We start from the raw sequence: 16,734 nt of genomic DNA, 5'->3' as shown, positions 1-16,734 counted from the left end.
GTGAGTGTGTGGGAGAGAAGGCATCATTGGTGAGTGTGTGGGAGAGAAGGCATCATTGGTGAGTGTGTGGGAGAGAAGGCATCATTGGTGAGTGTGTGGGGGAGAAGGCATCATTGGTGAGTGTGTGGGAGAGAAGGCATCATTGGTGAGTGTGTGGGGGAGAAGGCATCATTGGTGAGTGTGTGGGAGAGAAGGCATCTTTGGTGAGTGTGTGAGGGAGAAGGCATCATTGGTGAGTGTGTGGGAGAGAAGGCATCATTGGTGAGTGTGTGGGGGAGAAGGCATCATTGGTGAGTGTGTGGGAGAGAAGGCATCATTGGTGAGTGTGTGGGGGAGAAGGCATCATTGGTGAGTGTGTGGGAGAGAAGGAATCATTGGTGAGTGTGTGGGGGAGAAGGCATCATTGGTGAGTGTGTGGGAGAGAAGGCATCATTGGTGAGTGTGTGGGGGAGAAGGCATCATTGGTGAGTGTGTGGGAGAGAAGGAATCATTGGTGAGTGTGTGTGGGAGAAGGCATCATTGGTGAGTGTGTGGGAGAGAAGGCATCATTGGTGAGTGTGTGTGGGGGGGGGGGAGGCATCAACGGCGAGCTTGTGGAGAGGGCAACAAAGGGGAGTTTATGGGAAGGGCTGATTGTTTCAGGTGTAGCTTGTATATTATATTTACAGTATTATACTGAATATACATTATATATATATATATATATTTATATATGTATATATATATATATATATATATATATATATATATATATATATATATATATATATATATATATATACGAATAAGTTGGACTAGGTATATATAGGAGCTGCCTGGTATGAGCCAATAGGAGCTGCCTCATATGAACCCAACATTAGCTGCATCATATGAACCAACAGGATATGCCTGGTATGGATAAATAGTCCTGCAGCTTCCTCTAACATTGTTCTCTATGGCAAGGCACTCAGGTAGTATGAATATAGGTTACGGCAATTTTAAGTATGAGTGCCAGTATTGCAAATGAATGGTTTAAACATTGTGTGGAAACTATTGCCTGGATAAAACTCTGAACAATGAGCTCACATTTAAACAAATTTAGACTTGAAAAGAATATTAGTAAACAATTGTTAGCAATCGAGTCAATGATACTTAAAACAAACTATTAATGAGCATCAATAAAGCTTTGGAAAATAAAAATAAAAAAAAGGTCGAGTGTCCCTTGCATTTTCAATAGACAAATCTAGAGCAGATGCTAGTACAACAATTAGTTAATTTATTATACACCCATATCCATCCTGTGGGCAGTAGTGGACCCAATAATCATCATGTGGGCAGAAGGGGACCCCATAACCATCATGTGGGCAGAAGGGGACCCCATAACCATCATGTGGGCAGAAGGGGACCCCATAACCATCATATGGGCAGAAGGGGACCCCATAACCATCATGTGGGCAGAAGGGGACCCCATAACCATCATGTGGGCAGAAGGGGACCCCATAACCATCATGTAGGCAGAAGGGGACCCCATAACCATCATATGGGCAGAAGGGGACCCCATAACCATCATGTGGGCAGTAGGAGACCCCATAACCATCATATGGGCAGAAGGGGACCCCATAACCATCATGTGGGCAGAAGGGGACCCCATAACCATCATGTGGGCAGTAGGAGACCCCATAACCATCAATGTGGGCAGAAGGGGACCCCATAACCATCATGTGGGCAGAAGGGGACCCCATAACCATCATGTAGGCAGAAGGGGACCCCATAACCATCATGTGGGCAGAAGGGGACCCCATAACCATCATGTGGGCAGAAGGGGACCCCATAACCATCATATGGGCAGAAGGGGACCCCATAACCATCATGTGGGCAGAAGGGGACCCCATAACCATCATGTGGGCAGAAGGGGACCCCATAACCATCATGTGGGCAGAAGGGGACCCCATAACCATCATGTGAGCAGTTGTAGAAAATATTAGAGTCCCATAATGGCCTTAGGAACTGAACCCGAAATTTTATTTAAATAGTTGGGCAAGTCTTGAAAAGCTAGTTACACAATTCAGTGTATATTATTAGTATAACAATGGGTTCGAGAATACACATAAATAGAATCTCTCGGTTAAGCAACATACGCGATGAGTTAGTTGCATAATTTGATTAGCTTCTGCACACCACAATCATCTGAAATCTTAATCCTCCATCATGAAAAGCTCTGTGTCCCAAGGTACCGTACTGGCTCCTGTACTTTTTCTCATCCTCATATCAGACATAGACTAGGATACAAACTATAGTACTATATCATGCTTTGCAGATGACACTAGAATTTTCATGCTGGTAGACAATATATAGGGCACAGCAACCGTTCGATCCTATATTAGTCATCTTTCAATGGGCCACAGAAAATAACATAATGCTTAATAAAGATACGTTCCAATTACAAAGTGAAAATATCAAAGCAGAAAGCACATATAAAAAGTCAAATCACACTATTGAAAAGAAAAAGTAATGTAAAGGATTTAGGAATATTCATGTCAGAAGCCCCTACTTTTAATAGACACAGCAAATCTGCTGTCAAAACTGCAAGAAAAATGAGTGGTTGGATAACAAGAAGCGTCCAAACAAGAGATGCCATGCCATTGAAGATACTATTTAAGACTCCCTAGAGTCATATAAAGTGCTCCCTACAGTGGAATATTTTTGCACACTAACAGCCCCTATTTAAAGCTGGAGGAATGGCTGATCTGGAGTGCGTTCAAAGATCGTTTACCGCTAGAATCCCCCTCGATAAAATATTTAAAATATTGGTACCGTGCCGGAAATTTCCGACACCCCAAATAAACAGTAATACTCTAACACAGTAATATAGAAATATTGTGTTAGGAAATCTAATCTATTAACATTATTAATTCCTAGTGTAAGAACGCCAAAAGTTTCCTACTATTTATGGCCGCTTATGCATCAGCCGCCCCAGCTCCCATGAGAACAAACTCTTTATTTAAATCTGATTAAACCCAGTCTAAACTCTGCTTAATTTGCTTAGTAATTTAGATTGACAATTGCTTTACTTCATCTAAACAAATTATATTTTCGTCTCAAGGTGGAAATTTCCATATCCGTGATCAGCTGATTCCCGGTTAGTATAAAAGTCACGTCACTTATACCACATCTGTATATGTCTTTAGAACTATATATGTATATGTGTTTAGAAATGACCTCTCCGATCCAGTGATATAAACAGTAGGAAACTGTCAGCTGATATCTGAAGTGTATTATTAAGACATAAAACGACGTCGATGCCGTCTTGGTACAGCACAGAACCAAATTGAATAATGTGACTTATTTCCCGGGCATACACGGAGAGAGGAGGAAGCCGGAGCGCCACTTGCGCACCAAGGCTAAGATCGTCAACATCTCGAGCGAATCCCTGTGGATGCAATCATATTAGCATCGCATTATTTTGGATCATCCGTCTACTTACGACTCCCAGACGTTGTTGCTGGCTTCCTACAACAAAGGAAATAGCGTTCGGTCGCTGGTTACTTCTCAGATAACATTTTATGGCTATAAATATCATTTAGAATAACCGGCCGTTACGCCGCAAGACGAATCAAATGACCAAAGTAAGTTTACGCCCCCTTTAGGCAGTTAATCCCTTTTCATGGAGATTAACTGAAAATATATTAACCTTATCGTAGTTAGAGTGTATATTTTCCCATAGCGTGGAGAGATACCACCGAGAACCAGCTCCCTCAACTTGTGATTCACGTGTTAACCACGCTACCACGATGACGCTAGATATTTGATTGACTTTCGGAGGATTATAAGGTGTATCCCTACTATTCGGCTCGACAGCTAAGCCATTTAAAGCAAATTTGTTATATTTGTAGTTAGTTTACTAACTCTATAACAAATTATTTAATTAAAAATATTTACCATTGAATATTCCATTATATTTGAATAACAAGGTAGATTTAGCATTATTAAGTCTACCCCAAAATTTTTATAGAAGTGGAAATACCTGACAAGTAACTAATTTTAATACAGTCCATTTAATCCTCTAATAATAATACTTAGAAATACTTGTTGGGAAATTCCCCATATACCATTTAAAAATTTTAAGTCTGTATTCCTAGAGGGCAGGCGGGAAAACACACAAGTTACGATTGGTAAATATTAGAAGAACTGGTTCCAAATCTACGCACACAAATAATACCACGTGAGACTAGAAGGCATGGCAAGAAATGCACAATACCTCACTGGAAAGCAAAGATGCAATAGGCACGGTGAGAGAGAACTCGATCAACATCTAAGGCCCAAGACTTTCCAACACTTTCCTTTAAACATTCAGGGAATAATTGGCCGACCTCTCGCAGGTTTCAAAAGAGAACTCGACAAGCACCTTTAAAGGATACCTGATCAACCAGGTTTTGACTAGTACATCACGCTGCAAGCTGCCTGGTTAATCAGACTAGCAACAGGAGGCCTGGTCAGAGATTGGGCCATGGGCATGTTGATCCTCAGAATCATCAACAGGTAGGTAGACTGCCCCCATTCAGTGGGCAGTGGAAGAAAGACTACAATTGCTCACGTTTACTACCTACACTTAGCAAACTGGGGATATTTGACTAACATTTCTAGTACTGAAGATAAATTTGAATAAAATATTTCATATTTCTTGAACATTTGTTATAGAGCTGTTAAAAGTATATATAAATGCATAACAAACATTTACTAGACATACCTGCCAATACAATTTTTAGCAAAGATTATCATCACGTTTATTATGTTTCATTTTTATAACTTTATCAAAAATATACATGTTCTTTTAATGTATATTTAAATGTTTCAGCAATTGATTTCTATCTTGCTGCCGTCCACAGGTCTGAACCATCATACTTATTGGATAGGTGCCACCGACTTCCAAGCCGAAGATGATTTCCGATGGCTGGACGGGAGTGTGGTGAATCGTGGAACACCTTTCTGGGCCTATTCTAATGGGGTGCAGGAGCCCTCTGGCGGGTCCAACTCCAACTGTGTCATTCTCGACAAAAACAGCTTCTTCTATTTTGATGATGTTTCTTGCGACGCAATACACACTGCAATATGTGAAGAGGTTTTCTGAGAGTTTTGAGCTACCCGCTACTACATATTTCTAAACTGCTTTCATTTTTATATACGTATAGCACTCTTTTCCATTATACACTGTTATTTCACATTACAGCTAAATTGTTTATGAGTTGATTTGTTTACTGAGCATTTGTGGGTCCATGATTTTTTGAGAATTTGCCTAACCATTAACCATTGCAAAGCAGTGGAAGGGCTCCTTGTCTGATTAAATTTGTGACTCCCCTTGTATACTAAGAATTTGAGCACCTTTTATGATTAGTGTTGAAATATATAATTAAAATGATTCCAAAAACATGAACTGTTCAAGAATTGGTTTTCTTGAAGATGAATAATATATTAGAATGTCTGGATATTGAATTTAACCTTGGCAAAATTTAGAGATAAACATTATTTGCCTTAACCAGAAATAAGGAAATGTAAGATACACGAGAGAAATAATATACTGCTCAAATGTTTGGCATGTTCAGTTTAGGATAAGAGTTAATGTACAGGTAAGAAATTATCATAGACTTATAAGCAACACGACTGATACTGAGACGCACAGTGGCGGGAAGACTTGGTCTCCGGTGTTACATCACCATCAGGAAATAAAAATTTTAAGTGTATAAACGTTATTTATTCTGTATTAGATGTGATATTGATGAGTATTTTTGTCAATGCTGCATTCGTAAAAATATTCTAATGCTGTAGCTAAACATTTTCTTTTCAACTCTTAAAACCATGTTAATAGGCATCTGATTACCATGAAATTTTAAATCATGCACTAAAAAATATTAAAGGTGCTGCAAAGTTAGGAAGGGGGTTAGGTACACTCAGCAGGTACACACACAGCACCTACACCACCCAACACCAACACCACCCAGCACCAACACCACCCAGCACCAACACCACCCAACACCAACACCACCCAGCACTAACACCACCCAGCACCAACACCACCCAGCACCAACACCACCCAGCACCAACACCACCCAACACCAACACCACCCAGCACCAACACCACCCAGCACCAACACCACCCAACACCAACACCACCCAGCACCAACACCACCCAGCACCAACACCACCCAGCACCAACACCACCCAGCACTAACACCACCCAGCACCAACACCACCCAGCACCAACACCACCCAGCACCAACACCCCCAGCACCAACACCACCCAGCACTAACACCACCCAGCACCAACACCACCCAGCACCAACACCACCCAGCACCAACACCACCCAGCACCAACACCACCCAGCACCAACACCACCCAGCACTAACACCACCCAACACCAACACCACCCAACACCAACACCACAGACCACCAACACCCCCCAGCACCCACACCACCCAGCACCAACACTACCCAGCACCACCACCACCCAGCACCCACACCACCCAGCACCAACACAACCCAACACCAACACCACCCAGCACCAACACTACCCAGCACCCACACCACCCATCACCAACACCACCCAGCACCAACACCACCCAACACCAACACCACCCAGCACCAACACCACCCAGCACCAACACCACCCAACACCAACACCACCCAGCACCAACACTACCCAGCACCCACACCACCCAGCACCAACACCACCCAGCACCAACACTACCCAGCACCACCACCACCCAGCACCCACACCACCCAGCACCAACACCACCCAACACCAACACCACCCAGCACCAACACTACCCAGCACCCACACCACCCAGCACCAACACCACCCAGCACCAACACCACCCAACACCAACACCACCAAGCACTAATACTACCCAGCAGTAGTAGGGAGTAAGACTCACAGGTAACTTTTTTTCTTGGGGAAAAAGTTACCTGTGTGAGCCATGGTTTTCAGGTCCAAAGGGGAAAAAGTTACCTGTGTGAGCCATGGTTTTCAGGTCCAAAGGGGAAAAAGTTACCTGTGTGAGCCATGGTTTTCAGGTCCAAAATCACTCGTGTGAGCCAGGGTTTTGAGGTCCAATATCCTGCGTGTGAGTCAGGGTTTTCAGGCAAATTTTGTCAGTCACAGATTTTAGAAGTTGTTAAAAGTTCTTACGATGAAAATAATTTCCGAGACTTTAGAATTTTGTTAAGAGTTCTTATGGGAGAAATTCAAATTCGTGTTTATGAGCCAGGGTTTTTCAGGTAATTTTTTGTCAGTCACAGATTTTAGAAGTTGTTAAAGTTCTTATAATGAAAATAATATCATACGAGTTTGTTAAAAGTTCTTATTATGAAATAATGTCATACGAGTTTTGTTAAGAGTTCTTATGATGAAAATAATGTCATACAAGTTTTGCTAAGAGTTCTTATGGGATTCTTACTTAGAAACTAGTATATTGCTATATATCTGAATCATTTCACTGTCTTCCCCCTGCATCTCCCGCTCGTACCTCACACCCCCTCCCTCCCCCCCTTACCTCACAATCTGTGGCCCGCCTGTGTTTACTTTAGACCGTCAGCCAGACGCCGCATGCAGGTTACCTCTTATCTTATCTTATCTTCTCCATAATATCTGGACCGTCCCTCTCTCTCTCTCTCTCTCCTCTTCATATTATTTTCTCTTCCTATTTCCTTACAGCTATTTTTCAGAGTTTCAAATAATCATAGAAGTTTATTTATATGTTTATGACCGAATTTGTAAAAAGACCATTTTCAGAGAATATTGTCTTAGATGTTTGTTAAGGAAAACAGACAACTTAGCCATAACATTTAGTTTTATATCCATTTATGGCTATTTCACCTGTAAAGACCAAAATTGAACAGAGCCCAGTTATAGACAGAATTTCGTCAGAGACCATTTTATACCTAAAAATGAACAGAGTTCACTTTGTGACCAAATTAGTTAGAAACAGTTTTAAGCTCATATTTCATCAGAGTCCAATTATCAACAGAAATTCGCCAGAGTTCAGTTTGCTAGCAAAATTAGTCAGAGACAGTTTTAAGCTCAAATTTCATCAGAGACCAATTATCAACAGAAATTCGTCAGAGTCCAATTAACGACAGAAATTTGACAGAGTCTACTTTGAGAGCAAAATTCATCAGAGTCCAGTTCTTGATCGAAATTAATCAGAGTCCAATTAAAGACCCAAATTTGACAAAAGACCACATTTTCGCTACTAGCAGTCCAATCCCCCTGAAATTTTAAGCAGTCATATTTCAGTCGTAGTAAATAAGATCAAGTCAGTTACTGAGCTCCAGCTCTCGATCCCCCACCTTAGTTCTCTCTCGTATATTTGTAAATAACCCATCAATTTCCCTGAAATTTTTACCCTCTGTATTTCAGACATAGTAAATATGATGTAAACAATTATAAAACTCTAGCTCTTGTCCTCTGTCCAAGTTCACTCCTGTAAATTCATTACTATCAGTCCAAATCCCCCTGAGATTTAAACACCCAACTACATTTCAGACATAGTAAATAAAAACCAGTTCAGTTATCAAGTTTCAACTCTTATCCCCCAGCTTTGTTCATTTTGTACAAGTTCTTTATTTTCCAACTAAATCACCCTGAGATTTAAGATCTCCTTATTTCTAACGTAGTAAAATTAATCTGGACATTAGCCAAGCTCCATTTCCTCTGTCTTAGATCATCGAACATAAATATATCCGATCAAGTCCCTCTCCACCCTAACTCTTTATCAGAGTAGTCACAAAACCCCAACCTGTGTAATTATCTTTCATCCCCAACGTATCCAAACCTTTAATAATCATCATACTGTATTTGCATATTTTCTCTATATTCAGCTCTGTTCTTCACATTTTTTCCATGTTTTCTGTGTTCATTCCATGTTCTACAAATGTTCACAGCATGCTCAGTTCAAATATTTTCTACCATTTTCCCCGTATGTTCACTATGTTCTTTGTCATGTTTTCATGTACATCATATGTTCTCTGTATAACTTTTATACTCAATATTCATGTTCTCAATGTTTTTAGCTTGTTCTTCACATGTTCAGTGTTCATTCTTGTATTCCCTATGTTCCTTATCATGTCTTCACATTCTCTATAAGTTCATATTCCTTGCATGTTCACTCTATTCATCAACTTTTTCTTACATGTTTTCTGTGTTCACCGTATGTTCACTGTGTTCATTCCCCTACTTAACCTCAATTTTTTTTATGTTCTTTGCTTCTTTAAACCAATTTGTTTCTTCCATTCACTAACTAGTTCTTTGTCAAATAATATTATACTGCAATACAGTTCCCTCAACAATTTTAGTCACCAAGTTTTTATTTGCAAAACTATGTCAAAGTAATTCTCATAGTCAACTTAATAGTTCTACCAACCCTGTTCTTAAACAAATCTACACTATATTCAGTTCCAAATTTACAAAGACAAAGGTTTCTTGTAACTTCTTAACTAAAAATCTTTCGCCAATCAACTAAAACACAGTCACTTTCCTCATTTCTCAACTAAACTTATTATCCAATCAACCAAAAAATAGTCAAAGGAATCTTTCCAACACTGTTCATAACTAAACTTATTCCCTAGTCATCAGAAAATAACCGTGTTCTTCATACTTCTTTGTCATTTCATAACTAAAATTATCCATCAATCAACAGAAAAAGTCATATTCATCATCATTGTTCCTGACTAAAATTATGTTTTGTCAAGTAAGAAAAAATAACCAAAGATATCTTTCATCGCTGTTCTTAACTGACATTATACTTTGGGGAGCACAAAAATAGTCTCCCTCGTCATGTTTTGTCTTTTTCCTTAACTAAAAGTATTCATCAGTCAACTTAAAAAATAGTTACTTCATCTTGTTTCCCTGTCATTTCTTAACTGAAATATCACTTCTCTCATCTGAAATAGTCATGTGTAGCCTCTTTCCAACACTGTTCTTAACTAAAGTAACCTTTCACTTTGCTGAAATAGTCATATTCGTCATTGTTCCTAACTAAAATTATATGGCGTTAAGTAAGAAATATAGTCAAAGACACTCTTCGAGACATCAAGGACTTACTCAAAGACATCAAAGTTGCACTCAAAGACATCCTTTGAGACATCAAAGACATCCTTTAAGGCTTCAAGGGGAACTCTTCGAGATATCAAAAGACACTCTCAAACACTCAAAAATTTACTCACATCCTCAAAGTTATTCTCAGAGTCATCAAAAAGTTAATCTCAGTCATCAAAATGTTATTCTCTAAGTAACCTCTCGTTCATCAGAGAAACTTTCTAAGACATCTTCGTTCATTAAAGTTAATCTCAGAGGTATAAAAGTTATTCTCAGAGCTAACAAAATTATTCTCGATGTCATCAAAAAGTATTTTCTCGTTCATCAAAGTTAATCTCAGAGTTAACAAAGGTAATCTCTAACTCACTCTCCTTCATCAAAGTTGCACTCAAAGACATCCTTTGAGACATCAAAGACATCCTTTAAGACATCAAAGTTATTCTCAGAGGCGTAAAAGCTATTCTCAAAGACATAAAAGTTATTCTCAGAGACATGAAAGTTATTCTCAGAGACATAAAAGTTCTTCTCAAAGTAACCTTTCGTTCGTCAGAGAAACTTTCTAAGACATCTTCGTTCATTAAAGTTAATCTCAGAGGCATAAAAGTTATTCTCTGAGCTAACAAAATACTACTCATGTTCTCAAAGTCATCAAAGTTATTCCAAGAGCCGTCAAAGTTAATCTAAGACATCATCTTTCATCAAAGATATTCTCTCTAAGCCATCAATGTTCTTCTCTAACTCACTTTTCTTCATCAAAGTTAATCTCAGAGTTAACAAATGTAATCTCTAACTCACTCTCGTACATCAAAGTTGTTTCAAAGACATCAAAGTTATTCTCAGAGTTATCCAAAGATATTCTCATGTCCACAAAAGTTATTCTGAGCTATCAAAGTTAATCTCAGACATCTCCGTTCATGAAAGTTATTCTCTAAGAGCTATCAAAAGTTATTCTCAGTCATGAAATGTTATTCTCTAAGTAAATTTCCGTTCATCAAAGTTATTCTCTCTAAGCCATCAATGTTCTTCTCTAAGACATAAAAAGCTATTCTCTATGTCATCAAAAAGTTATTCTCTGAGCTAACAAAATACTACTCATGTTCTCAAAGACATTCTCAAAGTCATCAAAGTTATTCTAAGAGCTAACAAAAGTTATTCTCAGAGTCACCTTCGTTCTTCAGAGAAACTTTCCAAAACATCTTTGTTCATCAAAGTTATTCTCGGAGTCATCAAAAGGTATTCTCTAACTCACTTTTGTTCATTAAAGTTAATTTCTATGTTATAAAAGTTATTCTCAGAGACCTCTAAAGTTATTATGTAAGACATAAAAGTTATTCTCGGAGTCATCAAAGTTGTTCTCTAAGACATCTTTGTTCATCAAAGTTGTTCTCTAAGACATCAAAGTTGTTCTCTAAGACATCAATGTTGTTCTCTAAATCATAAAAGTTAATCTCTAAGTCACCTTCGTTTATTAGAGAAACTTTCCAATCCATCTTCCTTGATCAAAGTTATTCTCAGAATCATCAAAGAGATCTCTAATTCACCTTCGTTCACCAAAAAGTCGTTCTCTTAGACACCTTCGTTCATCAAAGAAACTCTCCTTCCATCATGTTATTCTTTAAGACATCTTCAGTCATAAAATTTCTCTCCAAAATGTAACTAGTTCAGCTTTTCATACCAAACTTGCACTTCTGTTAAAATATATTTTCTTAGTCACTTTACCCTAAAACTGTTCTCTGAACTACACTGCTCAAATCCTACGTAACCTATCCTCTCCACCCAATGTTACTTAGTTAACGAAACGTTCCTAAACCTAACTTTACCTATCCTAACTTGACTTACCTTACCTTTACCTATCGTACTTAGCTTAACCTGCATAACCTAACTTTACCTATCCTAACATAACTTACCTTTACCTTACCTATCTTACCTAACTTACCTAACTTATCCTGCTTAACCTAACTTACCTAACCTAACCTAACTTATCCTGCTTAACCTAACTTACCTTACCTTACCTAACTTACCTAACTTAACCTGCTTAACCTAACTTTACCTATCCTAACTTTACTTACCTTACCTTACCTATCTTACCTAATTTACCTAACTTAACCTGCTAATCCAAACTTTACCTATCCTAACATGACTTACCTTACATTACCTATCTTACCTAACTTAACCTGCATAACCTAACTTTACCTATCCTAACATGACTTACCTTACATTACCTATCTTACCTAACTTAACCTGCATAACCTAACTTTACCTATCCTACCTTACCTTACCTATCTTACCTAACTTACCTAACCTAACCTAACTTAACCTGCTTAACCTAACTTAACTTACCTTACCTATCTTACCTAACTTACCTAACTTAACCTGCTTAACCTAACTTACCCTATCTTACCTACCCTACCTTACCTAACTTAACCTGCTTAACCTACCTTACCTAACTTAACCTGCTTAACCTAACTTAAATAACTTATCTTACCTATCCTAACGTAACCTAACTTGCTTTACCTAACTTAATCTTACATTCCTAAAGTGATGTATCCTAACTTATCTAGTCCAACCAGACATGATCTAACTTACCTAATTATTCCTGATTGTCTTTTGTGTTTCGTTAATCATTGTCTCATATTCATTTACTCATTTCAAGGGTTAATTTCTCAAATGAACATTTTTGCATTTCAAGTGTTATTTGTTTAAGATTGGGTGTTTAACCATTTCAAAGAATTTTTGTTATATATGTTAATTTACTCTTTTCAAGGGCAAATTTCTCAAATGGTCATTTTTGCAGATCAAGGGTTATTTGTTAAAGTTCATCAAGTTGCTCATAAGTTGTATTTATTATGTTTGTTATCATTTATTCTTATTCCCCAACCCTTTAACCTAACCTTTCAGATGTAGTTTATTGTGTTTTTGACGTATTTGTTGAATATATTATCCTTTTCATAACCTTTCAGATGTAGTTTTGTTTCTCCTTTTTGTATATTTTTACCCAAACCCACCATCCCACTTAACCTTCTTTCCTTCTTTTACTTTGTTTTCACATATAAGTTCATTCTTTATCTTAGTAATAATAAAATTACAATAGTAAAGAATCAAATCTACTATGACTTGAAATTGAGAAAAACAAGAGAGCAAGGGACTGAGAGCATGAAAAGAGGAGAAAAGAGTAAGAGAGAGGGGGAGGAATAGCATGGGAACACTAAGACTTGAATTTGAGAAAAAAAAAAACTAAGTGAATGAGAGTGAGGGTGAGAGAATGGGAGCATTAAGACTTGAATTTGAGAAACAAGAGAGCATTTGAGCAAATGAGAGAGAGAGGGGGAGAAAGAGAGAGAGTAAGGGAGAGAGATAGAAAAGGAGGGTTAGAAGGAGTAGGAGAAACAAAGTAAAAGAAGGAAAGAAGGTTAAGTGGGATGGTGGGTTTGGGTAAAAATATACAAAGGAGAAACAAAACTACATCTGAAAGGTTATGAAAAGGATAATATATTCAACAAATACGTCAAAAACACAATAAACTACATCTGAAAGGTTAGGTTAAAGGGTTGGGGAAAAAGAATAAATGATAACAAACATAATAAATACAACTTATGAGCAGCTTGATGAACTTTAACAAATAACTCTTGATCTGCAAAAATGACCATTTGAGAAATTTGCCCTTGAAAAGAGTAAATTCCCATATATAACAAAAATCCTTTGAAATGGTTAAACACCCAATCTTAAACAAATAACACTTCAAATACAAAAATCTCCATTTGAGAAATTAACCCTTGAAATGAGTAAATGAATATGAGACAATGATTGACGAAACACAAAAGACAAGCAGGAATAATTATGTAAGTTAGATCATGTCTGGTTGGACTAGATAAGTTAGGATACATCACTTTGGGAATGTAAGATTAAGTTAGATAAAGCAAGTTAGGTTACGTTAGGATAGGTAAGATAAGTTATGTAAGTTAGGTTAAGCAGGTTAAGTTAGGTAAGGTAGGTTAAGCAGGTTAAGTTAGGTAAGGTAGGGTAGGTAAGATAGGTAAGGTAGGGTAAGTTAGGTTAAGCAGGTTAAGTTAGGTAAGTTAGGAAAGATAGGTAAGGTAAGGTAAGTTAAGTTAGGTTAAGCAGGATAAGTTAGGTTAGGTTAGGTAAGTTAGGTAAGGTAAGGTAGGATAGGTAAAGTTAGGTTATGCAGGTTAAGTTAGGTAAGATAGGTAATGTAAGGTAAGTCATGTTAGGATAGGTAAAGTTAGGTTATGAAGGTTAAGTTAGGTAAGATAGGTAATGTAAGGTAAGTCATGTTAGGATAGGTAAAGTTAGGTTTAGCAGGTTAAGTTAGGTAAGATAGGTAAGGTAAGGTAAGTTAAGTTAGGATAGGTAAAGTTAGGTTAAGTTAGGTAAGGTAAGGTAAGTTAGGTTAAGCAGGATAAGTTAGGTTAGGTTAGGTAAGTTAGGTTAAGCAGGATAAGTTAGGTAAGATAGGTAAGTTAGGTAAGATAGGTAAGGTAAAGGTAAGTTATGATAGGATAGGTAAAGTTAGGTTATGCAGGTTAAGTTAGGTTTGATAGGTAAAGGTAAGGTAAGTCAAGTTAGGATAGGTAAAGTTAGGTTTAGGAACGTTACGTTAACTAAGTACCATTGGGTGGAGAGGATAGGTTACGTAGGATTTGAGCAGTGTAGTTCAGAGAACAGTTTTAGGGTAAAGTGACTAAGAAAATATATTTTAACAGAAGTGCAAGTTTGGTATGAAAAGCTGAACTAGTTACATTTTGGAGAGAAATTTTATGACTGAAGATGTCTTAAAGAATAATATGATGGAAGGAGAGTTTCTTTGATGAACGAAGGTGTCTAAGAGAACGACTTTTTGGTGAACGAAGGTGAATTAGAGATCTCTTTGATGATTCTGAGAATAACTTTGATCAACGAAGATGGATTGGAAAGTTTCTCTAATAAACGAAGGTGACTTAGAGATTAACTTTTATGATTTAGAGAACAACATTGATGTCTTAGAGAACAACTTTGATGTCTTAGAGAACAACTTTGATGAACAAAGATGTCTTAGAGAACAACTTTGATGACTCCGAGAATAACTTTTATGTCTTACATAATAACTTTAGAGGTCTCTGAGAATAACTTTTATAACATAGAAATTAACTTTAATGAACAAAAGTGAGTTAGAGAATACCTTTTGATGACTCCGAGAATAACTTTGATGAACAAAGATGTTTTGGAAAGTTTCTCTGAAGAACGAAGGTGACTCTGAGAATAACTTTTGTTAGCTCTTAGAATAACTTTGATGACTTTGAGAATGTCTTTGAGAACATGAGTAGTATTTTGTTAGCTCAGAGAATAACTTTTTGATGACATAGAAAATAACTTTTTGATGACATAGAGAATAACTTTTTATGTCTTAGAGAAGAACATTGATGGCTTAGAGAAAATAACTTTGATGAATGGAAAGTTACTTAGAGAATAACATTTCATGACTGAGAATAACATTTGATAGCTCTTAGAGAATAACTTTCATGAACGGAGATGTCTGAGATTAACTTTGATAGCTCAGAATAACTTTTGTGGACATGAGAATATCTTTGGATAACTCTGAGAATAACTTTGATGTCTTTGAAACAACTTTGATGTACGAGAGTGAGTTAGAGATTACCTTTGTTAACTCTGAGATTAACTTTGATGAAGAAAAGTGAGTTAGAGAAGAACATTGATGGCTTAGAGAGAATATCTTTGATGAAAGATGATGTCTTAGATTAACTTTGACGGCTCTTGGAATAACTTTGATGACTTTGAGAACATGAGTAGTATTTTGTTAGCTCAGAGAATAACTTTTATGCCTCTGAGATTAACTTTAATGAACGAAGATGTCTTAGAAAGTTTCTCTGACGATCGAAAGGTTACTTAGAGAATAACTTTTATGTCTCTGAGAATAACTTTCATGTCTCTGAGAATTACTTTTATGTCTCTGAGAATAGCTTTTACGCCTCTGAGAATAACTTTGATGTCTTAAAGGATGTCTTTGATGTCTCAAAGGATGTCTTTGAGTGCAACTTTGATGAACGAGAGTGAGTTAGAGATTACCTTTGTTAACTCTGAGATTAACTTTGGTGAACGAGAAAATACTTTTTGATGACATCGAGAATAATTTTGTTAGCTCTGAGAATAACGTTTATGCCTCTGAGATTAACTTTAATGAACGAAGATGTCTTAGAAAGTTTCTCTGATGAACGAAAGGTTACTTAGAGAATAACATTTTGATGACTGAGATTAACTTTTTGGTGACTCTGAGAATAACTTTGAGGATGCGAGTAAATTTTTGAGTGTTTAAGAGTGTCTTTTGATATCTCGAAGAGTTCCCCTTGAAGTCTTAAAGGCTGTCTTTGATGTCTCAAAGGATGTCTTTGAGTGCAACTTTGATGTCTTTGAGTAAGTCCTTGATGTCTCGAAGAGTGTCTTTGACTATATTTCTTACTTAACGCCTTATAATTTTAGTTAGGAACAATGATGAATATGACTATTTTAGCGAAGTGAAAGGTTACTTTAGTTAAGAACAGTGTTGGAAAGAGCCAACACATGACTATTTCAGATGAGAGAAGTGATATTTCAGTTAAGAAATGACAGGGAAACATGATGAAGTAACTATTTTTTAGTTGACTGATGA

General features: G+C 37.3%; 1 protein-coding gene across 6 annotated transcripts in view; it reads left to right on the top strand.

Annotated features, from left to right (window-relative positions):
* Window positions 1-5,721, top strand: part of LOC123755283 (uncharacterized) — a 127,101-nt gene extending 121,380 nt beyond the window's left edge. For all 6 annotated transcript variants that reach the window (XM_045737743.2, XM_045737742.2, XM_045737741.2 and 3 more), the window contains one exon: window positions 4,866-5,721. In XM_045737743.2, coding sequence (XP_045593699.2) covers window positions 4,866-5,107 — 242 coding nt within the window. In that variant the 3' untranslated portion in view covers window positions 5,108-5,721. The remainder of the gene's footprint in view (window positions 1-4,865) is intronic.
* The last annotated feature ends 11,013 nt before the right edge of the window (window positions 5,722-16,734 follow it).

This window comes from Procambarus clarkii, chromosome 20 (genome assembly GCF_040958095.1).
Source record: "Procambarus clarkii isolate CNS0578487 chromosome 20, FALCON_Pclarkii_2.0, whole genome shotgun sequence".
Lineage (NCBI taxonomy): Eukaryota > Metazoa > Arthropoda > Malacostraca > Decapoda > Cambaridae > Procambarus > Procambarus clarkii.
Note: the sequence above shows the minus strand (reverse complement) of the source record. Positions and strands in the feature narration are given on the sequence as shown.